The sequence below is a fragment of the Cylas formicarius genome, unplaced genomic scaffold (assembly GCF_029955315.1).
Source record: "Cylas formicarius isolate icCylForm1 unplaced genomic scaffold, icCylForm1.1 PGA_scaffold_10__41_contigs__length_53128322, whole genome shotgun sequence".
NCBI classification, from domain to species: Eukaryota; Metazoa; Arthropoda; class Insecta; order Coleoptera; family Brentidae; genus Cylas; species Cylas formicarius.
The window spans coordinates 17,911,802-17,938,643 of NW_026844214.1; the positions used below are offsets into that span (position 1 = coordinate 17,911,802).

The 26,842-nt window shown below is 34.2% G+C and overlaps 1 protein-coding gene across 2 annotated transcripts in view; it reads right to left on the reverse strand.

The window, feature by feature from the left end:
• Positions 1–2,028: 2,028 nt before the first annotated feature.
• LOC132704976 (aldo-keto reductase family 1 member B1-like) overlaps positions 2,029–26,842 on the reverse strand; it is a 42,248-nt gene continuing 17,434 nt past the window's right edge. The window contains exons 2-6 of one of the 2 annotated variants that reach the window (XM_060675356.1): positions 3,566–3,678; positions 3,116–3,315; positions 2,493–2,897; positions 2,175–2,435; positions 2,029–2,118 (exon numbers count right to left, since the gene is read on the reverse strand). In XM_060675356.1, coding sequence (XP_060531339.1) covers positions 2,076–2,118; positions 2,175–2,435; positions 2,493–2,897; positions 3,116–3,315; positions 3,566–3,637 — 981 coding nt within the window. In that variant the 5' untranslated portion in view covers positions 3,638–3,678 and the 3' untranslated portion in view covers positions 2,029–2,075. Of the gene's footprint in view, positions 2,119–2,174; positions 2,436–2,492; positions 2,898–3,115; positions 3,316–3,565; positions 3,717–26,842 lie in introns of those variants that run through there. The other variant, XM_060675347.1, reaches the window with a different exon arrangement.

Genomic DNA, 26,842 nt, shown 5'->3' on the forward strand with positions numbered 1-26,842 from the left:
TAAAAAGATTTAAAGGGCGAAAAGAGGAGCACTGCTAGAAAAGGTTCTTTGTGGGAACCTCAGAAATCTTGCGCGCTACACAGCCTCGAGAAAATCAATTTTAGTTAGAAACAAACCACTTCCCAGAAAGCCCGACTCTTGACACATATGCTCTTTGTGCCCCAAACAGCAAGAGCCAAGATTCAAAGTAACCGACTGGGGAACTGTCAAAAAAATGATGAAGCCAAATTTTTGCAATTTTTATCCAGCTATGTGACACAACGAACTGGACATACTGCTTCCGTACTTCCATACAACTATATTCTAACTTGTCCGCTATACCGCTTGCACGCTATTCCAGATCCTGATTCAATTGTGTTAGAAAACATGAAGAAAACATGGCGTGGGGAGGGGTTAAGGTTAAGAACCTTTTGATGCTCCATGCTCACCAATACTCACACCAAATAATATCGACAAATTTTGCCTTGGGGAAGCCAAAAACGGTCGAAAAACGATAGTAGGAGAGAACTGACTGGACAAACTGGTACCTCCGTTCTTACATGCTGAAATGAGTTTTTCAACTGAGGCAAAATATTTGCGGTTTAGCGTAAATATAACACTAAATTTGAACTCTCTGTGGTAAATTAAGGCGTAAGGGACAGCTGGTGCAGTGAAATAATATGTCGCAGCACTGAAGTCGCAGGCACTGAAGACTTCAAGAAACTCTGAAGAGGCTCCATTTAGGTTACGCAACGGCAATCAGATAACGAGAAAATCAACCATTTAAAGTCAATTATTGAAGGTCCTAATTATAAGCGCACGAGAATTAATAAGAAATTTGAAACCGCAAATATCATATAGCAACATCAAGAGCTTACTAACATAACACACCTTATTCTAGAGCTAAATGTGATAGACTGAGTATATAGGAGTATGTTACAGTAGCGGGAGACCGACATGTCTGCTATGCTAGAAATGGGCATCTAATCTTGCATGACGGCGAAAAATTGGTATTTGATAGAACTCGATTATCATGAACGCTACCGTGCCATTTGGAATAACATAATTAGAAAAAAATAGTCGGAAATACTAACAACCATACAATTGAGAAAATGATTCCTATCACCGTCCGGTAAACTGTCCCCTGTGCCCACAAGGAGTGTCAATATTAATAAGAGTTACATACACACCAAAGATTAACATTCAGGCCACTTTCCAATTCGAGGAAAAACTAATTCATTATATATTCATTGATACTCCATGCATATCTGCATAACGTTATATTGACTACCTATATGCATCTAGAGAACCAGAGGTTTTTTTGTGTGGGGTTAGGTCTAGGTTTTGGTTATTATGTATGACCGTCTTGGCGACGTCTTCCTGCTACCAATCGTTCAGCACTCGTATTAAGTCTGTTTTGTGGGGTCAAGTTCTTGGATGTCAGCTCCTACTTTTGAGTACCTAATCCTTCCTACTGCCGAGCATCAACGCAATAATGTTCTGTCGTTTTCTTATCCTCCATGCATATCTTGCGCTCATCGTTATCCGAAAGGGCCATTTTGTACATGTGGTGTTTGAAGTTGTGGTGTCCTGCCTATATCACGCTCATGGTTTTCAGGTTCCTCCTACTGATGCTTAACAGGGAGCTTAAGCGGGACCTTCTATTAATGTTTTGGAGTGGACTAGTTCTGGTACTTGTGGCCAATGTCGGCTGGCTCCTGGTTTGTGTCCCATTTTGTGACAGAAGGTTTGCTTTTACGTTTAACTCCAGGTCACTGTGACCAGATATCCAAGTCAGGGTTACTTTATTTCGGCTCCCCACCGATAGCTTCTTACGGTTTCGTCATTGAACTCATAAATAGTAATACAGTTGCTCGATATTCGTTATTGTAAGAGGTAGTTTAGGATTGTGTAAATTTTAGGAATAGTTAAATTAGTAACGATACAAGTATACGACATACCTGCAAGATTTAAAAGTGCTGCTGTTACTAATTCTTTGAAGCTTACAATTTTTTTATTGAATATAAAATAAATAATTAAATTAGTTCACATATTTTATTTGTAAGTTTACAAAAAATGATATACTTTAGTACAAATTACTCTTCGGACGGAAAAGGCCATTCGGGGTGATTTTTGAACCTTAAATTTAAGATAAACAGAAAATTATTAAATATTAGCTTACTTAGTAAACATACCCGTGGAGATTACTGAAGTTGCAAACTCTGGCCTTTTCTCCAACCTTCAAACTATCCAGCAGTTTGAGATCGCTATCATCCAGACTAAAGTTGAACAAGTCAAAATTTTCTTTAATTCTACTCGGCGTGATACTTTTAGGTATAACAGCGATCTTTCTTTGAAGTAGAAATTTAAGCATGACCTGTGCAGCACTCTTTTTGTGCTTTTCTGCAATCTGTTTTATCAGTGTATCATTCAGCATATCTGGAAGAGATTGCGGTCTGGAATGGAATGATTATAAGGAACAACATGACACATATTTTTAAAACAACACTTACGGTCTCCCTAGCTTTGCCCTAAATTCATTAATTCCTGGATTTCCTAGGGGCGAATATGCAATAACAACTATTCCGTTATCTTGACAAAATTTGACCAGTGAATTTTGAGGCAGATAAACATGGACTTCAACCTGGTTACACGCGGGCTTTATTTTCGCGTTCTTCAAAATATTCTCAATTTGTTTTTCGTTGAAGTTGGAGACGCCTATTGATTTTGTACGGCCATCTTCCACCTGTTTCTCCATTATTTTCCAAATGGATATGTGATCAGTCGGTTCAGCGATAATATCGGTTGCAGTATCGCCCGGTGCTCTAGGTTTCGTGCCAATTGGGAAGTGAATTAAGTACAAGTCAACGTACTCTAGCTGAAGATTTTTTAACGATTCTTTCAATTGGTTTTCAAGCCTAAAAATAGGTATATCGGTATAACTCATCACAAATTATCATAAATTAAAATTATTTCTGAGGCTTCTTGCCATTATTAATTATTGTTAAATTCATTTCGGGTAGAAGCAGAAGTCTTAATTGAGAGAGTGGTTAAGACGCTTAAGTATACTACTTTCGTAATAAGCTTTAATCGAGAATATAACGAAGTACATAATACTAAAAAATAATTGCCTTACCTTTCAGGGTGAACTCCGTCAGATGATAATTTCGTAGTGACGAAAACCTGGTCCCTTTTTAACTTTCCCGAATCAAACCATTTTTTAAGAGTTTTCCCGATAATGTGTTCATTCCTGTAGATATATGCGGTATCTATATGGCGATATCCGACTTCCAAAGCGGTATCTATAGCAGTTTCTAGAAGCTTTTCGTCTGTGACCTATAATAAGAAGGTGGCATATGACTGCAATTATCGAAATAACCTGCATCAGACAGAGCATCAGGGACAGAATTTGAAGTTGTTTTTAAAGTATAAAGATTTAATATTATAATGTGAGTTTATAACTTTATAATTTTTATGCAGGAAAGTACGAAAAAAAAATATTGTAAATTATTTGGACATAAATTATTTATTTAGTATTTAGCGCTTAGCTTCCAGCAAAGTAATTCCTCAAGAATCCTTTACTTACCGTAAAAGTTCCTAAACCAAGTGCAGGTATTTTGAGGCCATTATTAAGATTATACGTATCTGCGGACGTCATTTTACGAGCTGGTTCATTTGTGCAGTCTAATTATTTAGTTTCTACGACAAACGGTTAACAGCAATCAATAACACTTTGAATTAACTTATCTTCACTAGATAATCGAATTTGTTTGCTATAGTGACGACATATTATTATCAGATCCCGCAATATCAGAACGGCAACTAAATTTAAAAAAATATCGCAAATAAATAAGTTTTGAAATTTTCGCTTATGCAGTGTCGGCTTACATTATATCTTGTGGGTCCTGCGAGTTATCAATCGCAATGTCTCAAGTTTCTTTTTCTTTCGTTAACCGCATCCTCCAAATGAAATCCGGAATCTAAATTGAATAGAAATACTAGAATATATGAAAGATAGATACAACACGAAAAATATGACAAGGCCCCTAAAGAGTACAGCTGGAAAATGTTTCTTCATATATATATATATATATATATATATATATATATATATATATATATATATATATATATATATATATATATATATATATATATATATATATATATATATATATATATATATATATATATATATATATATATATATATATATATATATATATATATATATATATATATATATATATATATATATATAAAAGACCCAAAAAGATTTTTTTTTGTATCGAACAAATAAACTTTTTTTTTGAAAAATTAAACAGAATTTAAAAATAATTTCATTTAAATTACTAAAAATAATAAGCAATTTTATTTTAAATTTGTACGAGAAAACACCATTTTAATAATAAATTAACATGAATTTAACACTTTAGGGAGGTCGTGTAGGAAAAAATATATTGGAAATTGTTTTCGTGCTCTATTTAAATCCCAGTGACTTCCCTCATTTTAACGGACACACGGTGTGAATTTCAATAGTGCTGTCAACTCGGCTGTCAAGCCGACAAAATCGCAAAATAATACAACAAGTACAATAAGAATGACTTTTATTTCCGTCGGACATTACAATGTATGGAAAAAGTCAAACATGACAAAAAATAGCAATAACCCATATAACACGGAGCTAATAAGGAATACAGACATGTTCAACCAAACAGGATGACTTCGTTTTTGGCGATTAATTGTTATATATATATATATTGGTTTTCCAATTTAGGTTTGGGTCTACTATAATTGGAAGGAACTTTGTGCTATCCACCCTTAAGAATCTCTCTTCAGGAATTTTTATATTAAGAGAAACTTCCTTTCTTTGTTGTGAGTTATGGGAACGGATATAATTTGTTTTAGTCGTGTTTAGGTACAAAGAATTTTGGCAGAATCGCTTGAATAAATTACCAAGATTTGCATTTAGGTTTGCTTCCAGTTGTTTATCATCTCCTAAATATAAAACATAACCTCCAACGTCTGCTAACTTTACAGCCAGACGAGACTTTAAAAAATACTATTTAAGTAGATAATAAAGCGGCCTCGGGACGGAATCCTGATGCATTCCTTTCGTAACCTGTCATATCTTTTAATATTAACTTTGTTCTTTAATAGATGTAGTTCAAGTTCAAATCAATGCTACCCGTCAAGACAAAGCGCGAGACTCCACTTCTGGGGACCTTGAGCTTCTACAGGTCCCTGTAAGTTGCACTCTGGAAGAATGGCATAAATCCTATAGCTACTAGAGATATAGAGGCCCAACAGAAACTAATGAAGCAACTATAAAAAAATGTTGAGAAGGTTGATTCAACATGAAATGTAGAGGCTTACGCGGAAAATCATAACCTTTATCGTAGTAGGGGGCCAGTATATAAACTAATAGCTATATGGCATAAATAACTCAGACGAGTCGTTCTTGATTCTAATTCGAAACTTTTATTTATTCTATCTTTGTGATAATCTTCTTTTGCATCGAGCACAAGCTGATTGTGTTTTTTTTTTGTTTATATGCAATTATTCAAGATAGTCAGAATATTTGTAGATTGTACAGGTTCTCTAGACTCTAGATCGATACATTCACCTGATTATTAATACGATTATTAATTGACTACTAAAACTGTTTTTAAGGAAAAAAAGTTTCAAAATGGAAGAAAAAAAGAAATTTTTCGTAGCGTTTTGAAGTAGACCAAGTGGTTCTTAAGATTTTAGTTTCATTAAATGGCAGTTTCTTGCTCTTAAAGGCGCGATTTTCTATATCTATATCAATTACGTAAATATGTAAAACTATTTACACTTTTATTTTTCCTATGTTTTTTAATTTCATTCAAATCATTGACCTGTGAACCACACAATAAGACTGCTTCTGACTTTACCTATCAAAGTTTACTCATGCTTAAAATACACATCAGCAAAAATAACAGCGTTTCCGGTCCTTCAACATTAATGGCGTTCATATTTAATTCAGCATGTTGCTGGAACTCACCCGAGTAAGTTTTCAATGTTATCTAAATTTATTCGATCAATTAGTTTCGGATTCGGTTTTTCTTAAATCAAAATATGCAAACCGCCAATTACGTGGGAGGATACAATTGGTATCATGATGGGCCTGTGGTGCCGGCGGCAGAACTAATTCGGTTTATCTGCTTCAGTCAGTCACGAGGGCCGCATATTTGCCACTAATTGGAAGTATGTTAATTACTTCTCGTGAAGTAAATATTACTCTATCAAATTACATATTTGGGAAGCTATTGCTTTCTTAATATTTATGTTCAATCCGGTAACTATTAGAATCGCTTTTTCCAACTTACGTTCCCATTTGTATTCTATAACGGCTAGGCATCTTGCTCATCCAAATGACATATTTAAAGAGCTCTTTTAAGAGTTTTAACAGTATAATGTCCATCATTTAATCCAATGTAAGTCAACATAATGTAAGATTTAATAATGATTCATATACTGGTTGTGGCAGTAAGATCAACGAGGCAAGGAAACGGTGGGTCCTAGAAATAAAAAAAATCGGAAGAAATCAGTTTGTGAATGAAAAATTTGCTTAGCAGTTTAAAAATTTTACAATATATTTTGGGACACTTGATATATATTTCTATACCTATACTACACTATTATGTAGAGGGACAAAAGATAATAAAGTTGATGGCCCCAAATTAAATCCATATGACATCTCTGCTTACAAGTAATTTTGAAATACCATTGCTCCATTCTCAACAAATTCAAATCTTCTTCTTAATGCAATGCTTAAAGATAGAAATTACAAAATTAGATTGAGTGAGTTACGTCAAATATTTTATTAAAAATAAAATCGTACAGGAATCACAAAATTATATTATTTTTAATCTGCGATTTTATCTTACCTATCAATAATTGCCTTTCGAATTTGGACTTAGTGAGTCGTTGCACTTTTAAGAAGTTATGCTCTTATCAACTCTTATATGACCTAAGACATATTTTTCGCATTCCTTCATTGCGGAATTGCGGTTATTTCATTGTAAAGCGTCTATAACGCAAAAGAAAAATAGGGCGATAAGTATATATTTCCATAGCAAAAACGACTACTAATATCCTTGCTAAAAAGTTCCAAAAAATGCAGAGAGCGCAGATAGTTAGAAGATGAACCGACTTGTTGATTAACAATTCAAGTATTCAAGATATTAACTAAAACTATAATCTACATCCTACTTCCACATTCATTTTTCCCTCATTTCGTATTGTATAATAGTTTCGAAAATCCGAAATATTAAATAAAACATTTTCATATTGACTTTGATTTTTTTAATAGGTCAGATAGCATGTGGATCACTCTACTGTACATTTCATGTGACAAAACTTCAAAAACGATATCTGAAATGTATCTGAACAACCATATCGCAAAAGACAAAGACCCCATCGAACTTTGTTCAAATTACTGGATAGAAATCTCCTTATTTCTGTTGGAAACTTATTATGTAAGCAAAATTGACTAAAAAATTAAACACACAGGTGGTCAAAATGTTGTTCGTGTTTCATGCTATGTCATTTCAAATCAAACCAACCAAAATAAAAATAGGTTTGACCGATAACTCCCTTTATTCTTTGAAAATTCACCATCTATTTGAATATTTTAGGAATGTATTTACCGAGTTTCGGGATGTTGAAATGATTTCTTCATTGTGAATAGATTTTAATTCATACATGTCTTACTTTTCATAACCAACCGCGAAAAGTAAAGCGTTCCGCAACTAGTGATTAAAAGTTACACCATTAGTGACAAAAAATAAAGGAGTTGAATTTGTAGTCATAACGTAAAACAAGAAACTTTTTTTTTTCACTTGCTTGGATATGTTAAGTTTTAATCAATCTCAATCTTCCTCATGGATGGTAAATAACTAACGTCTACTATGTCAGCCCATTTTTTACCTAGTTCATACTTTAGTTTTATTTAATAGAAACATTTTTAGAACATTGTAACACATCTATGATATGCTGATAATGAAATCTTGGTTAACAAAACCAATCTTTAGAAACATTCCTTCATTGTGGTTGAAGTTAATAATATTCTCATGTTGATTTAATAAATTATTAAGGTATATTGTATATTGTTATATGAGTATGGAGATGGATTTTCTTAGAATAACTATTACGGATGTAGAGAATAACAAACAAAGAAATAAAACGAAAAATGAATGTTGAAGCAAGATGTCAGAATCCATATAGAGGGCCAGACTTAACTCGTGCGGACATATACAACAAAAATCGAATAACCGTTTACCAAAAAAGATTTTAAAGTGGCAACTGACATAGAGGAGGAAATGACGAAGACCTACAGAGGAATGAATAATACAAGTTCAGGAGGAAACAGACACAAAGAGAAGAGGAATGGAAGAACAAAATTGGCGGGATACGAAGGCCAGAATAGAGGATGCGGGAGGCGGTTTTTAGGTTTTTTATTATTATTCAGTTTTCGTTTTGGAAGAACGACCTCCAATCCCGGGCAGAGACAAATAATCGCAATAGTTGATGTTGGAGACAATTATTTTGTCTTACCAACATTTTCCGTTGGGCGACAATCAATTATTTCTAGTTTTTTCAACGAGTGACAAAAGATATTATGAGGACACGCAGGACGACTACGCAAGAAACTGCACGGCACTTTAGGGTAAGGTAAATAGAAGAATTAGACTAAGCTCTAAAGGAAGGGTGGTTGAGTTGCTTTAATAATGGCTCATATCTTTGTCTAATTGTCTGCTTTTTTACAAATTGAATTTATATATTGTGTCGTATAACTTCAAAATTACGGTCTAAAGGCAATTGATACGACGCTAACACGAATTCTTAGTACCATTAGCTAATAATTTACATACATAAAGTAACATCTTGGTATAGTAGCATGCGTTCCGTATATGCCAATACAGGTTCACTTCCATCAATAAAATTTATGATGGCCGCGTTCTGCACGATAGGTGCACCGCTATTCTAAAGGTGTGTGTGTCCGGTCGTGACATTAATATTCATTGCACGGGGAGGTTAAAAGACTCGAGGGCGGTTCCTACAAAAGCATGCAACCTGCCTATTAATTAGTTACCGTCAGAGTCCCCGGCGGCACGGTAAAGATCGTGCTGAAAACCGCAGCTGATTACCTAAAATTTCATCGACTAACCCATTGATTGTGCGACAAAATCCAAAAGAAGTTTTTTATAATGAAATAGAACTTCCTATTTTTCACGCGCACGTAAAAGTTCAGCACGAATACCATGACCATTCGCCTCGCTCTCGATAACCAGCCAGGATTTTTCTCTTAAACTTTGACTTCGCTTCCTTTAGCACCACTCAAACGCTTTCAGAGAAAACATGTGGTTTATGCATGATGAGGCGCTATCACATTTTGAGCTGCCAGTGCGCCGATATTTGTTTCCTCATCGATGAATTGACCGTGCGGATAAATTTGTTTAACACCGAGGAGGTCAGGTTATAACTTGAAGGATTTGGTATACGTTGAAGAAATTAATTCTTTGCAGAAGTTGCGAATGCGAATTGAGAAATTTCGTTTAACATTTGAATGCTTTTTAGAGAATCCATTGTAAGAGATATTGCGGTAGATAGTGTTAGATTTGCAGTTTCTCATTGCTATTTTCAAAATTGTTATTGTAAAATATTCGTTTTTCATTGCTCCCTATACATTTTAATCTTTTAAAATCAGAAGAAATACCTTGAACTTTCTAAATACAATTCAAAAACTGTAACAGTTAGACGATCAAAGCAAGAGTACCTTTTCTATAAAAAATTGAACATTCTTTCAGAATTTCATCATGATTCGACTTATTAAAATAATACAGTAAAAATGGCCCTTCTATTAGCAATGTCCAACCAAGTTTGAAATTCTTAATTGAAATTTCAAAACAAAATTCGCAATGAATGTGAAAATTCAGAATAAAATTTAAACTTTAAACGCCCAATATCTAAAACATTTTTATGAGGCATATTAAGCTCAATCATAATATTTTGGTATCTAGTTCCACAGTTAAGAGATTTATCATTTTTTGTTAATCACCCTGTATATTTCTATATACAGGGAATTGCTTACACCTCTTTTTAGACTAATATAAGGTAAGTTCTGTATTAAAAAATTAAGTAAAACAGAATAACAAGTTGGTAAATTCTACCATCCCAAAAGAAGCATATTTCCATTCCATTTCCGTATTTGTAGACTACAAAAGTTTTGAAAATTGAATATGGTTTTCCTCAATAATAATTACACTAATTATATTTGGTCGACAAATCAAAAACAAACTCAACGACACTCAGAAGATCCTGCACGGTTAGTCATTTGGTTGTTACCCAGAGAAGACACATACGAAATAAAGGCAAGACAGACACTTCTAAAGAAAAGTATTTTTATTTTCAAATATTAAAAATTTCAATTTCCATTATGCAACAGAAGCAGCATACCGTGGAAAATCTGGAATATATGACATGACGGATGGGATTACCATCTTAAAGTATCCACACTTTCGAAATGAGTATTTACTGGTAATTTTCATAAGAGGGATCGTTCTCTCAACGTCGCTTTTCATCTGTTAACCCAGGCCATTAAAGGTAATCGATGAGACAGGCCATTGCTGCCCCGCTATTAATATTCTTTAAAATATATCGAGGACTCTTGGTATATATTTCGAAGAGATTACTTATGTTTCTTATGATTAGTGTTGTCAATACTTGGCTACTTGCAGATAAGGTATGGAAATGTGGATTAACTTGTTGCTGAACGACGCGGTAATCGATATAAATATTAATGTGAACGAAGCCGTTAATGGAGTAAACTAATGCGAGGCGATCGACCAGATAAGGTCCGCGAAAGCGCAGTCTGATGAGCCTACACGTTTAACTTTTAATGAATTTTGATAATAGCTACTTATGATTATTAAAATCTGTTTTTATGAGTTTTGAGTGTCTTTTCCGACCAACAAAAAAATAGCGACATGATTTAGGCTTGAGGCATAAACACATTATATGGTAAATTGCTAAATTGCTAAACTTCATTGTTTTTAAGATATTTAATGAAGAAATTTTTTTTAATAAATCGCAGACCGAAAAATATCTGTGAATTTTTCGAATGCTCTTTATAATTTTAAATTTTCTTTGTAGAAAAAAATATTTTTAAGAACATGGGAAATTTTCATATTTACACTACAGTTTTCTCTTAATAGATCGCCAAAATTCGCAGTGGGACACACAATATTTTGCTATGAATTGGTAATCTTTCGAAATTCAAAATATATATTGTTGTTTGTCACAGTAATTATAACACCAATAAAACTACTACTATTTTTAACAAAAAATTAAACTCGAAACTTTTTCGGGAAATCCCAGAGGAGTGTACAGCATGCAACACTTGTAAATAATAATGTTAAGAACATAACAATTTGATTTGGTTCTTCCCGCCCGTTATTCAATAAAGTCCAAAGACATCTTTTTTCTCACAAATTTGGTGTATTTTGCGCGTAAGAACAGCTGATATTAATATCATATGTAACGGAAAAAATATGCATGAAAATTGTGCATGAACATGATACCAAGAAAAACATAACTTTCTAAAGTTCAAATGGCTTAACTTAAACATTGATTAAAATATTACTTCTTGTTGTGGAAATAGTTCAGTGTTAGTGTTAACTATTTGCCTGCACATATGCCAGCATAGGTAAAATACTTTTTTTATATGAACTCAAGACCAGACTCTTACAAAGTATCAAACCGGATCGGAAGCATAAAAATAAATGGGTTAAATTGAGGAATACCGTGTGTCCCAAACGGCCTAGCAAATGAACCGCGTCTCACGATTATAGTTCCGATATATCACTTTGGATTATGGTGGCGATAAACAAGTTTAACCTCGTTAATTTGCATGTGCTTAATCCGCTGTAAACTTTAAAATTAACTCGCCCATTTAATATTCCTTAATAAGATAAAAATCATTAACGCCGCAATTAGTTCAATATCTGCTCCATAAATAAGCTTTAAAACGCGTCGCGTTTTCGAGAGTCTGTAGGAGCACATACGATTTACTAATTAAATAAAGTCAATTGCTAATTGTAATAATTAATCTTTTTCGTTTAGTTTTATACCGCAAAGTGTGTTATAGCGTAATGATAATAAATGAAGTGGCTGCCCTTTAATTGGTGGGAAAGCTAAATGACAGCACGATAAGGGTCTAAAACACACCTTTTAAATACATTATATTAATTATAAATTCTCTCACAAATTTGCAGTTTTAAATATAAATCTTTCGGTAATTTCATAAAAACAAGAACATTATTTCAGACAATAAATGAAATTACAAAAGTGTAGTAGTAGGTAGAGAGAGTTTCAAAAAATATTTTGCCTATTTCTAGGATATATAGGATTTTAAAAAATAACCTTATCTAGTCAACATGTATTCGAAAACGGCTTCTTCAGAAGATACGGCCCATCTAAAAGGGGCCCCAAACAACCATTCTTTCAATATCATTTCTCAAACGATACCGAAATGGGTGATAAAATTTATATATTTTATAAACCTATGGGTGCCAAACTTTTTTATGGGGATATTTTTAACTTATTGAGCAAAAATGAAATATATAATATAAACCGCCAAAAAATCATCGTCAAATCAAAAATCATCTCAGATAATACTAAATGCTTCAAAAACGACTATGTAGTATCAATATTGCAAATTATTTTGAAATTACATTTTGACCGCAGTAACTTTTATGATCCGATTAAAAATATTTATGATCTACATTTGATCTTCAATCGTTTTATAAATAATAAAACGAAAACATTTTTTTGCGGCATCTTTTATTTTTTAATATTATGTATCCCTTAGGCAATTCTGGAATTTTGTTAAAACACCCAGTAGAAAGCTGCCGTATTGTATAAAAAAAAACCTAAAATCTTGATTCTTACGTGACGAAAAAGAATTGGTATATATTTTTTCTGAATAAACTGAATAAACGTCGCCTGTTTAATAGTAATAATATTTTTCGATTCGTCTTTCGAATTTTACTAAATTTCTCGAAAAGCATTACCTCCTGCCATACAACAGTCGCACAGAAACTTTTTCTTTGGTGTAGTGTCGATTAATTTTTATTTAGCTAGTTTTCGGTGACTAGATTTCAGAACAGCCAGATACAGTCAAATAGACTTTATCAAAACGCTGAAAATTACTGAAAAATCCACTGAAACCCCAGAGCACACTCTAACGCTCTTATTATTTTCTTTGAAGTTTCGCCTAGTACCAGGATATAATAATAAAAACTCGATAGATACGAAAATTATTTTATTATAAAAAGGAAAATTTTCCACTCCCCACTCTGAAAAATCACTGACCAAGCATGGGGAAAGAATTACCTTAAGGTGCCAGTTCATGTCCCACGGTCACGAGCCACTGCGGAAATTTTAGTCCTGCGTTCGGATGTTATTGATTGATTTAAGGTGTTTGTCAACTCTGACGGTCACGTCACACATCACTCAGTGAATGTATTCGGGCAAAAATATAGTCAGTGCAGTAATGTAGTAATTTCACTCACGAGCGGAGCAAGCCCTTAATAAACGAGTGACTTAAAAAGTTTACCGAACTATACTTTTTGTATAACCGTTAGTTCTTGGGTACATTTTCGCAAAACAACACGAATACATTCAGAGGGAAATATTTCCGAAAACATCCGATTGCTCCCAAACCCTTGCGGAAATGTCCGAAATCACTCGGATCCGTGGAAAACGAAACTGACGTGGTAAAGTGCCGCACGCTAGATCGGTAGGTAATTAGGTATTTTGCAGAGGGAAGTAGAAAAAAAAATGCAACATGTTAATCAACTTCTTCGGTCATTCGTTTATTAAGCACTGGCTTCATAGCGCTCCGCTAGTACCAAAACAAACTAGTTACTAAAATATGATTTTTTAATTGGCTTTGGCTTTCAAGCATTTAATTTCACTTAATAAAAACGATTTATTATTATTATCGTAGTCACTCACAAATATATTTCGAAGTAAGTTACACAAGTAATGAGTGATACGCATGAAATTGAGTGTACTCTCAGAAGTAGCGACTAAACTTTGTAGCGAGTAACTGCTCCTCTATGGGAAAGTGTACTCCATTTAGTAATAGTATTTAGTGTACTCCAGAGACGGATTTTGACTTCTCTTGAGATCTGTCCAAAGTCGCATACATCCCCATGGTTGAGTCAGTTAAAATATTTTGTCGGTTTTGCATGCTTAACAATTTGATTAAACAACGATGTCAAGATGTTCCTTTAGAGGATTCTTCTAAGAATCAAACCGTATTTGTGAAGATAATTAAACAATATCACATTACATCCCGGAAGTAAAAATATACAAATCACTTCTTGTTCTTCATCATTAAGGTACTTAACCACGTTGTGCAAGATAAAGCAACTCATGACAAGAGAAGGCACTTTTCCTATTTCGACGTGTATTGTGTTATGTAGTATAGGAAAACACTGTTTTAATTGACAGAAGCATATCTCCATTATAACTCGCCCTCTTGTTAACAGCGTATTGTATGACCTTTGTTCTGGGGTATCTACAACCCTAAAAGGAGTCGTGAGTCACAGAGTTCTGCCATACTCAGAGCCTCCCAGCAGAAGAGCACCAGCCCTGTTCAACCGCATGACTTTGTGTATATCCAAAATTTTCTATATCCTAGATTCGTGTACAGATCCTGGCCAAGAGACATCCACCTTGTCAACTATTCATTTGAATTGCACGTTGCCTGCACATTTTTACAAAGTTTTTTCTGTTAATACATTCGTCCCCCTGAATAGACGGTTTCAGTACAGGGGTACAGTCTATAGCATCAATAGCTGAACGAATATTAACCTTTCTTGTCACCTATTTTTAACATTCTGTAGATCTTCACGCATTTTATTTCTTCACGATATGTGCTACGATGGTAAGGGTTCGAGATACCGTCGACTGATGGGCACCAATATCTTCTGGTAAAGCCCAATTTGGAATCCTGGATCACCAACATAACGTAAATTCTTTCTTCATTACTTGACGCTCCGCCGCTATATTCTTCAATATCTCCAAAAAATATTAACTTTAACATTAACTCTGCTAAACCGACATAAGGCACGATAGTCTACTTCCCTTGATTCCCTACGAACCTTAAACACCTTACGCTTACATAAATTCGACCATCGGGTACGGATATCACTTATGAAGCCGAGTCTGTTAGTAAGGAGCCCCGCGTTTTCGAAAATAGATACTCTCATTTATGCATATAAAAATAAAAGTCGATACTTAATGAGCGAGTACATCCTCACGGAAAGAGCAGACCTTCACAAGTTGGAGCGTATCTCCACATTTTTATGCACCTTTGGGCAGTTGCTTCGCTGCGTTCTACTTATTAGCCAAAAGTTTAAAGCGAATTTAAATTAGGCCTAAAAGCAACGAAGGTGTTGTCGGTCGTTTGACGTCCATTGCCCGTTATCTTTAGTGCCCCATTCATTAGAGGAATTTGTGATACTAATTTTTACGGCCCTTATCGCGGGATCGAAACGGTCGTTGCAAAGTAAACATTAACTTAAAGTCACCACTTTTTCGTCACCTGTCACTACCCTTCCGAAGGCAGTTTGCTTTCCTGCCCTAACGGGAGACCCGAGTGGCGTACCTATTTTGAATGATGAGACGGTTTGATTAAAATTAACCACCAAAACAAACTTTCACAGGCTTTTTGTTATATAATAATATATAATCAAATTGCTATACAAATATTTAAGAAGATCCTTCGTGAAAAACTTACTGTTTGTGAAAAGATTTTCTATCAAATTCCAAATTCGAGTAATTTTTAATTTAATATTTTAATGTTTTATATTTTATAAAGTTTATTTTAATAATGTGTACTGATAATTGTTTTTGTATTACATTTAAATTGTCGGAATAGCTATGTCCAGTAACATGTCTTTACTTTAATAAAAAGAAGTCAATAACGGATTTTACATGCATCAAACAAATTTACTCCAAATTACTCCAAAAATTTATTGTTTATTGCAAACTGCACCCATAGAATGCTATGATCTTTAAAATATTGGGTTGTTCGGAAAGTCATTTCGTTTTTTTTGGGGAACATGAAAGACAGTTTTCGTATAATGAATAAATATTTTATTAAATTATATATTGGCCATTCTGGTCCAACACCTTTTGCCATCTTTCTGGCAGTAACATAATTCCCCTCTCATAAAAGTTTTGGTCCTTGCTGGCAAAAAACTGGTTCAGGTGGTTTTTGACATCTTCATTTGAGGTAAAGGTTTTGCCATCCAAAAAATTTTGCAGGGACCGGAACAAATAGTAGTCGGAAGGCGCCAGATCTGGAGAATATGGTGGATGTTGCAGTACGTCCCATTCAAGCTGTAAAAGTTTTTGGCGGGTGACCAAACTTGTGTGAGGTCTCGCATTATCCTGGTGGAACACTACACCCTTCCTGTTGATTAATTCGGGCCTCTTCTCTTTAAGTGAATCATTCAATTTGTCCAGTTGATGACAATAGACTTCTGAATTAATCATTATATTGTCCGGCAAAAGCTCAAAAAAAACGATTCCTTTGACATCCCACCAAACGGAGAGCATCACCTTTTTTTGGTGAATGTTGGCTTTTGACACGCTTTGAGCCGGTTCATCTTTTCCGCTCCATGACCTCTTGCGTTTAACATTGTTATATACAACCCATTTTTCGTCCCCAGTAATAATCCGCTTCAAAAATGGATCATTTTCTTGACGTTTGAGGAGCGAATCACACACGTCAACGCGACGACACAAATTTCGCTCCGTAAGGACATGGGGCACCCACACATCGAGCTTCGAGGTTAAGCCCATGCGTTTCAAATGGCCATAAACAGTCGAATTCGACAAATTTAATCTCTCACCGATCTCTTGTGTGGTTATTCGCCGATTTGCATCAACTAATGCCTTTATCGCATCTTTGTCAGCTTCGACCGGCCTTCCAGACCGTGGTGCATCTTCGACATCAAAATTGCCGGATCGAAATTTTGCAAACCAGTTCTGGCACTGGCGTACTGTTAACACGCCTTCTCCATACACATCCGCCAATTTTTTTTTCGCTTGGACAGCATTTTTACCTTTTCTGAAGTAAAAAAGTAAAATATGACGAAAATGCTGCTTATTGCTCTCCATATTTAAAAGGGCACCAACCAAAAACTACGGCGTAGAATTAATAGAACTTTTTCACACACAAGCCTTACAATATCAGCTCTCAAGACATATAATGGTTATGCGGCTTAAGTGTGAAGTTGGTTTCGAATAAACGCAATTAAGTCCCCTGACGGGAAAAAACGAAATGACTTTCCGAACAACCTTATATATATCACAGCCTCCTATGACCGCAACCAAAATTTGATAACACCACTTTTATATCTCTATATACTTCTACTAAGGGCGTATACTTGATAGCACGTATTGAATTTGAAAAATTTCTTTTCAATATCGATAAAATGTTACGATACAATCAAAAACAATGTTAGTAAACAAAAAATAGTATATTATGCTACGACCGTTAGTTTTTGGGTGCATTTTTGTAAAACCACACGAGTTTATTCGCTGATATAACCGTCAGAATTGGAAAACGTGTGATAAAATCTCCAAAACCATCCGATTGCTCCCAAACCCGTGCGATAATACGCCGGAAATGTCCGAAGTGACTCGGATCCGTGGGAAATAAAACTGACGTGGTAAAGTGACGCTTCCCCCACGCTAGAGCGGTGTAAAATTAAGTTATTTTACAGAAGAGAGTCGAAAAAGATAATTTAAAGAGGTTTTATAAAAACTTTTGATCAAGCTATGAAATGTTGAGTACTTCACAACAGTTTTCTATTGAAAATATCTCAATCTTCTCTAATCAAATATTTTGACGAAATGTCAGACCTTTTCATTTCAAATTAATAAAAAAATAGAAAATAATATCTATATTCTGGAACAAGTTTGAAACATACCATTTTAGTCAAAAGTTTGTTTTGTTTACTTTTAGTGAGTTCATTATTACTCTAATTATGGTTTCCGAATTACGCGAATTCAAATAAGTTTTTAGCAAAGAAAAAGATGAAAAATATTTGTTACAAATTCCATGTCATTCTCAAACTAAAAATTCCAAGTTTGATTAACTCGCATTTAGTCATTTGGCTAAATAAAATAGTTACTAGAGACGTTTATCAACTTGTTGCATACTATGCTTTTTCTACGATCATTAGTTTTTGCATACATTTTTGCAAAAGAGCTCAAATACTGAGTGGCGTGTGGCGCTGCCAATCCCGTGACTAACATACCGGAAATATTCGAAGTTAGAGTGAAGTGAAGAAAGGTTAAAGATCCCTCTTGCGTCGATTTTTGCTGAATCGAACTTGCTGACATTTCACCAATCATACTGTTGGCTTCTTCAGAGCTTTACTGAAACTGGTTCAGCTCAGATTTGAATATAGTATGAAAGTGACACTTTCCGCAAGCTTTGGTTTAATCTGTGCATTATTGGGTATTTTAGAGTAGCTAGTTAAAAAGATAATTTATATTTTCATTACCAGTGCGTATAACATTTTTTTTATTGAATTAATATTCCGTCCAAATCCAATACTGTATAAGCCCAAAAAAAATTATTCTGCATCAAAAAACGCCCTTGGATTCCTAAAGCATGTATACCAAATTTGAAATAGGACAGAGTAACGTTTAAAATAACCTTGTCCGCCCCGTATATCATAGAGAGTTTCCTAAGACTGTATATTTTTTTGCTAACTCTATCCATATTTTTTTATTTATATTTATATTCACTTAATATGAATAAAATGTAACTCTTCAGTAGTTATTAAATTACCAACTAAATATGATTGTACAAAATTTTTGTGACAAGCAGCTTTGTAGCAAAAAAAAGGACTTAGAAAAAGCAATAACGCAAAATCTATGGGGCTTTATGGAATATTATACATTTTAAAATCCATTCGAAGCAAATCGAACGGGCACCCCTGTTGTTCCATCTCGGTCGTAACGGTTGTAAAGAGACCAATAAAATAAATGCAGCGCAGACCATAGAATGACAATCAGCGGTCTTTATTCGCATCCAAGATTTGTAAGAAGCGATCAGACAGCAATAACAATGAAAACGAACGAAATCTGACATGGCGAGGGAGAGAAGACGATAGCGATCTGACTAAGCGTTATTTGCTCTTTTTGTAAGGTGATTTGGGAGAATTTGAATTTTCCACTCCGCGAAATATGCGTTTTATTTTATTGCCATTTTTTGGCGGTGTGAGTCGGTGTGTGAAATAAAGGGGTTTGAATCAATCCGTTTTAAATTGATTTCTCTCGTCCCTCTCTAGAAAATTTTACCCCATCGAGTATACAGATGTTTTGCATAAGGATTTGCCGATAACAGTTTGCTGACACTAATGCTAGCTAGTTAGTTTTATACCCAAATTTCACATTTTAAAGTTAAATTTTTCCATATTATAACATAATTGCCATTGTAAATAAAAATAATTATAATGTTTATATTTTAAATGAGTTTTTGTGAAGGTATTTTTTAAGTAACTAAACAAAAACGTCATTTACGCCCCTAAAGATCAGAAACGAATATAGAGTCAGTATTTTTTATAGAAGTAATTCAAATACCCGCCGTCATTAGGATCTAGCATACTGGAGATACGATTATTGTTGAATTGATTTCAATACGTTATAGCCGAGAATATTTCAATATTTTTGCATTTTCGTGTGCACTTTTGACCGTAATGAATTTTATTTTTTACTCAGAACTAACAATAGAATTTAACTGTGAGCAAAAACTCAACAGATCTAAGGAAAATAAAACAAACCATGAAATTAATTAGACAATTTTTCCATATGCTACTTATATTTTAATTTGAATTTTTTGTACTAAACTATCATCTATTAAACACGTAACATATGATGGCAGTAAATCCAAATTGTTAGGATTCATAAAAAAAAATACCAATTCACTAGTGTACACTCTATTAAAATTCTCTTCTGTTGTCTGTCCAGAACACAGCTGGTATATGCTTCGTCTGTTGGAAGTCCTTAATAAGTAATAATACCAATATTCTCACGGTTTCGCAGATCTGCCATGAACTTGATCGATGTTCTTCTGAGGAATTTCTTGGCTTGTCTTGTCTCCTGGGATTTCAGTACTGTAAACATGTATTTGGGTGAAGTGCTGTCTATATGCAGCCCTAGGATTTCGTTTGCAGTCACCTGCCTGTAGAACTTGTTATTTGTTGCAACGTCCACCGATCTATATGCTACGTATCTTGCGTCGCCTTTTATATAAATGGAAAATTCAGTACTTTGGTACAATGGGAGTTCACTAGGGTGCTCACATACTTGTAAAGTCCCCAATTTCATGAACCCTTAAATAAGACAAACCGTGCTACTCAGTTTTTCGTGACCAATAATTAAACTCATCTTGATTCCTTTTTTAGTCAGAATTACCACACGATGTTCTAGAGATGCTCGAGTAGTGGTGAGAGGTTCGTTAATAAACAGTACATTTTATGATTATGTTATCTATAATCAGTACCGATCAGTACAGTATATTGCATATGCAAAAAAAAAGATTTTGTGATTTGATATTTTTTTTTTGTTTCTATCACGCAACATTTTCGAATTAATTTTTGACAAATCATATTTGTTCACGATAGATTGATCTACGAAAAATTCTCTCACCACCGTTTCATATCCAATTAGGATTGATGAAGCAGTAAGTTAAAGCTTCAAATAAAGATGGCGTATATTTGAAATTCCTATGTGGAAAATTTCCCTCTCTCTCAGATATAAAACTAAAGTAATTCTTGTAGGTTCTCAAATAAGGCGATTAATGGAAGATAAAGACTTTGATGTTATAAAAGGTATTCTAGGAAACAACAAATATCCAAATTACAAAGACATTGTAGAAACCATGTTATTGAAAATTTGGGAAATAAAACTAGACTTTTTACAATTACATCTGGACCACCTTCCCGAAAATCTTGGTGCCGTGAGTGAAGAACTAGCTGAGAGGTTCTACCAAGATACAGAAGAAATGGAACGCAGATACCAACGTCGATAGAACATTACAGTAATTTCAGATTACTGCTGGTCATTAAAAAGGAACAATCCGGCCTTGAAATATACAATCAAATCCACTAAACGATGGAGAGATCTTCCAACAATAATTGGACTTAACTATTGTTTGACACTCTGTTATTTATTTAGATTTTTTAATTCGGTTTTTGCCCTTGTGCTAATAAAAATAAGGTTTAAATCAACCGAGATTTTCATTTATTAATTCTTTTAATATTGATAAGAAAACCTTACATTATGTCAGATCGAAATCAAAAGTTTAAAAATTGTTGACCTGCGTTATTTGTGTATGTTACGATCACACTTGTATAGGAGTTAAACTTTAGCCTCAACTTCAGCTTCAACTTCAACTTCTTTATTATTCTAAAAATCAACAGACTTGTAGCAATAAGAACTGTTTAGAGGTTTAAGAAGTGCACAAAGAATAATATTTAAATAAATGTAAATTAATTAACAGAAGAAAATCTTACGTATTACAAATTCGCACCATAAATTTGAAAATAACCAAAAACAATAATGTGAAATAAAAAAAACAAAAACAAAAAAAACACAAGTACTCTTTTTGAGAAACGCGCATGAGAGCAAAATGTTTATGACCGAATTGCAAGTTTACAGCCAGTAGTTTCCAGTTCCAACGAATTGCAGACCCAGCAAATTTCTTCTTGCTTGATTTTGTACGATTTACCTCACAAACCGAATCTACCGATCTTATATAATAACAATAAACGGCCTTTATTCGATTTCGAATATCTCTCGAGAATACAAGAGCGGTTCGCTTTTGTGAATCTTAACAACTATTTGTCGGAAAAAACTTTGCGCATAAAATGCCAATTTTCGAAAATTCAGTTATTTAATTTTTTATATTATATGTTTTATGTTGATTAATTAGCATTTATAACTATTTGTTAGTTAAAATATGTTGGCAACTTGAATTGAATATTGGAACAAGTGGTTTTTAACAAATTAAAATCAAAATTAATAGGCCGTAACTTCGCCCTTAACTCGAATAGCAGCCTGAACTCTGTTAGCCATTGTACCTGCATAAAATTCAGTGGGGAAACTATTCCATATTTCTTACAATTAATTGTTGCAAAGTACTTTGCGCTGTTGCGCTGTTTAATTTTATGCCAAAGAGTTCTCCCATTTTTTCGTTGATTCAGCCATTTAGCATGACGCTCCATCCTGTGAAATAAATGAAATCTCCGGTTGGATATAACTATGCTCAATTTGATAAAAGCGAATGTTCAGGATATCTTCATATTTGGCTACTGCTGTTTACTGTGCCTTTTATAGATTATAAAATTCCCAACCCTTTGGTTAGCTTTGTGCCCTACTGGAATTTTACAGTCTGTTTAGGACAATCTTATGGAATGTGTCTGTTTTTTTTTCCTAATCATACACACTTGGTAATCTTCCACACACGTCAAATCTGCTTTCATCGCTATAGATAACTTTGTCCAGCTATTATGTTTAGTTCACGAAAGCATTATTTAGTTTAGTTGGATTCTCTTTGACCTACTAGCATTCTGTGGAAATATTCATTTTTATTCCACCTTGTGGTTAGTTCTCCTAGTACAGTCCTTTGAGAAATAACTTTTGGACAACCTTTTACAGTGAACCTCAATGCTAGTTCACCAAATTTCCTAATTACATTTAATAAAGTAGTGTATTGTTTTCCCTTTACGGTATTAGTGAACAATAATTTTTCGCACTTTTCGATCAGTATGTTTTCCGCATATCATTATGGTATTTTACTAGTAATAAAACTTACGGTTGTTAATTGTTAATATTCATATGACGCGTGATAATTCTTGTCACAAGATTCGGTTGTCAGCATATTTAGATTATTAAACGAATTATTAAATAGTAACCATCATAGAATATATAATTCAACCATAAAAATAATTACATGCATCGTACAAAATGTCGTTAAATCCACATTTACAATTAAAAAAAAAACTACTAAAAGAATTTCGGTAAATTGTCATTTTATTCGCAAAATAGCTGTTATGTGTACATGTTGATATAAAATATATGTGAATTCAGCATCAAGAGAAGTTGAACTTCACGAACCGCTCTTTAAAATGTTAGTCAAGCAGGTTAATTTGTGTATTCTACCGCATAGTGATATGGGTCGGTGCGGTAGGGTAGTAGCTAGTGTGTTTGGTATGGTTACGCACAACACAGATTTTTTTGTATATTAGTTATTAAAAAGATAATAACTGTTTACTTTTTACAAAACTTCTGGATTCCTCTTGCGTCGGTTTTTGATGAGTCGAACTTGCGGACGTTTCGCCAATCGTCCTGTTGGCTTCTTCAGAACTTGACTGAAACTGGCTCGTATTTTACTCTGTACCTGCTTATATACTGTTTGAGGGGGGCGGAGCTAAATGAGGGGCATAAACATACGTTTTACCATTAAATTGGAAACTAATAATAACCTTCCATTCTTAGATATTCTTATCAATAGAAAATCAGACCTAGCATTGGGTCATTGTGTTTATAGGAACCCAGAATTAAAACACCTCACCTCTGCTTTTCTCTCTAATAATTTCCACATTAAAGATATTAAGCGTTCCATCAAAAAATACATTTCACCACTACCTTCCAATAACAAAGAGGCCGAAAGCAATCCTACACTTGCCACTATGGTCCTTCCGTACATTCAAAACATCACCGATCACATATCAAAAGTTGTAAAGAAGTATGACGTCGAAACCAGATTTACCACTTGTCCAAAAATTTCTCAACATCTTCGGTCCGTCAAGGACAAAATTCCATTTGAGATGTCAGAAGAATACATTGGAGAGACCTGACGAAAAATGTCAACTAGAGTCAAGAACACGAAAGAGCCTTACGACTAAGACAAATAAACTCATCAGCTGTTGCCGAACACACTCATGAAACCGGACATACAATTTTATTCGATAAAACTAAAATTCTTCCATGCAATCAATTCTTCTACAAACGAAAAATCCAAGAGTCTCTAGAAATCTATAAACAACCTAACAATCTTAACAGCGACTCAGGTCTCTACCTGTCACCAATATGGGAATCAGTCATCCGAGACGGTGTTTATGCCCTTCATTTAGCTCCGCCACCTCAAACAATATATAAGCAGGTACAGAGTAAAATACGAGCCAGTTTCAGTCAAGCCCTGAAGAAGCCAACAGGATGATTGGCGAAACGTCAGCAAGTTAAACTCAAGAAAAACCGACGAAGGAAGAATCCAGAAGTTTTGTAAAAAATATTACAGTAGCCTGTGGAAGTTTCTTAAAAAAAAAACTCTTTGTAAAAAATGTTTCCGTGAATAATACATTGTCGTACACTCAATACTTTTGTAGTCAAATAATGGAAAAGTTAGAAATGCGTTTTTGCAATGGTTGTCAAGCCTTATAGGGAATAACGGATATGAGAAGTACAGAAACGTCATTTTAAGGGTTTTACTAGAAATTGCCATTTTCTAATTCCAAAAGACATTTTCTATGGAAATTTTGGCGAGAAAGTTGTTAAACCACCTTAGAGCCACGAGATCTGCCGATTCTATGGCTCTCATTAAACGCTTCTTGGAATCTATCTTAGAATTTAAAAATCGCAACTAGAAAAGCTTTGATTTCATGAGAGTCACTAAAAATGATCTTCGGCTATCGACGAGCTGAACAGTCTGTTTCGAAAACGGTTTTGGTTAGTGTCCAACATTTTTTATTTGGAGGGTTTATCCAGACAGATAAAAATATACAGGGTTTTGGTCATCGTTCTAAGTTGCTGATTGGACTCCCCCGTCAAAAGTTATCTGGAAAATGTTTTTAATTTTGCAAATAGTAAATAGCGAAGATTCTATCTCGAGGGAAGATACTTAAAGTGGATCTCAACTATTGACGAAATAAACTCTCCGTATATACAAAACGGTTTGTTCAAAATGGTTTAAATTCTTCATTTTTGAATTCAGAATGGAAAGGTTTGTTCACAGAGATCGAAATTTACAGGGAATATGTATATCGACAACCAAGAAGGCGTAGTATTTTGCTAAGATTCATCTTTCTAAATTGCTGATTCTGCTTCGTCATCCAATGATACAATGAAAACGTCTTTTAAAATTTAAAAATAAATTATAGGAAAGCAGTTATTTCGAATGAAACACTTGCCGCCATGTCCCTTTTTATTTCCCCAATTAAAAGTTGCATCCTTTTGTTCCTTTTGCCTGCGCAAATAAATCGTTTTGCATTCGAAAAAGTTTTACAAATCAATCATTGCGCCGCGGGGACGAACGACGAAGTACAAAAATAAAAAGGGACGTCGCGTCGTATATATATATTTCGGACGGGAATACGGTCGGTCCGTTCCAGTTCTCCATTTTGGCTTGTAGAATAGCGATCGCCTTTTGGCAGACAAATAACGACAAAATTATTCCATTATTCAAATGGATAGTCGGGAGGGTAGGCAGACAATGCGCTCGCCGGCCTGTGGAATTATTCAAACAGATGTAAAACGAAGAAAGGATTGATATGAGCGGCTCACGGCTACACCGCTTTGCGCTAAATGTATTCATTAAAGCTATTTACATAGATGTACTATGTAAATAAGTTTTCGCCGTCTTGAAATTAGCGCTCACGAAAATGCATTCTACCGTGAGGCTTATTGTCGAAATTTCCCGCTGAAACACGTTCCTAATTTGCCAACTGCGTTGCGTCTAAAGTGCAGTTCCATCTGTTATAGATTGCTTCAATTAGCGGAATCTGCTCGTTCTTATTTGGGGTCACTTAATTTGAGAGCGACCGCCTCCCCGGCATCCTTTGAGTTGCCGGTGCAAAGGGAAATACATGTTTCATCGTAGAAATTTACCCTAAAATAATAAACAAATTTCATATTAACTAATCTCTTATATATTTTCAATAACATATTTAGTGCTCCTAAATATGTCATAAAATAGAAACATTTTGCTGCATTCTGCCGTTCTGACCTTCTCACAGTTCATGGAACATTACTAGTAATTTGCTGAAAATTTGTCTGATTTTTTCTGATCATTTTTATAAAATATTTTGCAAATCCATCTCCACCGGTTGTAAAGATAGTCATTTTTTTGCTAGTATCTTGGATAGTAGTTCCCTGTATAGTAATAACTGTAATAATAATAGTACTTTTCGATGCAAGCGGCGACGCTACGATACTGAAAATATTTTAGATCAATGGAGGAGGGTTGAAAACCTACGTTACCAACTCGTCAGCCAATTGCTCTTTCCTGTTTTTCCAAAACATCTAATGTTCCATCAACATGAGACATTCTGTACAAGTGATATATTTTAGCATATTTTGACTACTAGGAAGCTATTTTGACAATTCGCAATTAAATTCCCTTCAACGTATATTTTCTAAGTTCGCTAAAAAATTTACGTTGTGAATTCTCATTCCTTAGATCTTCCGGGTCACCTTGTGATAAATCGATCGATAGTTCCATTCGAGGTTCAATAAATGATCGCGCAAGTCTAATCAACGAGGTCTTAATGTCGTTGATTAGGATTTTAAAATAAAGCTTACATATGGTAATTAGCAGTGTAATTAATGACTAATATGAGATGCACATCCTTGGTTGAGAATAATACTAACTTAAGGAGGTTTCCAGTGAGTTCGACTTTTTTTCATAAGCGTACTTATATTATTCTAAAATTGAAATACCTTTCAGTACAACATGTCCGTC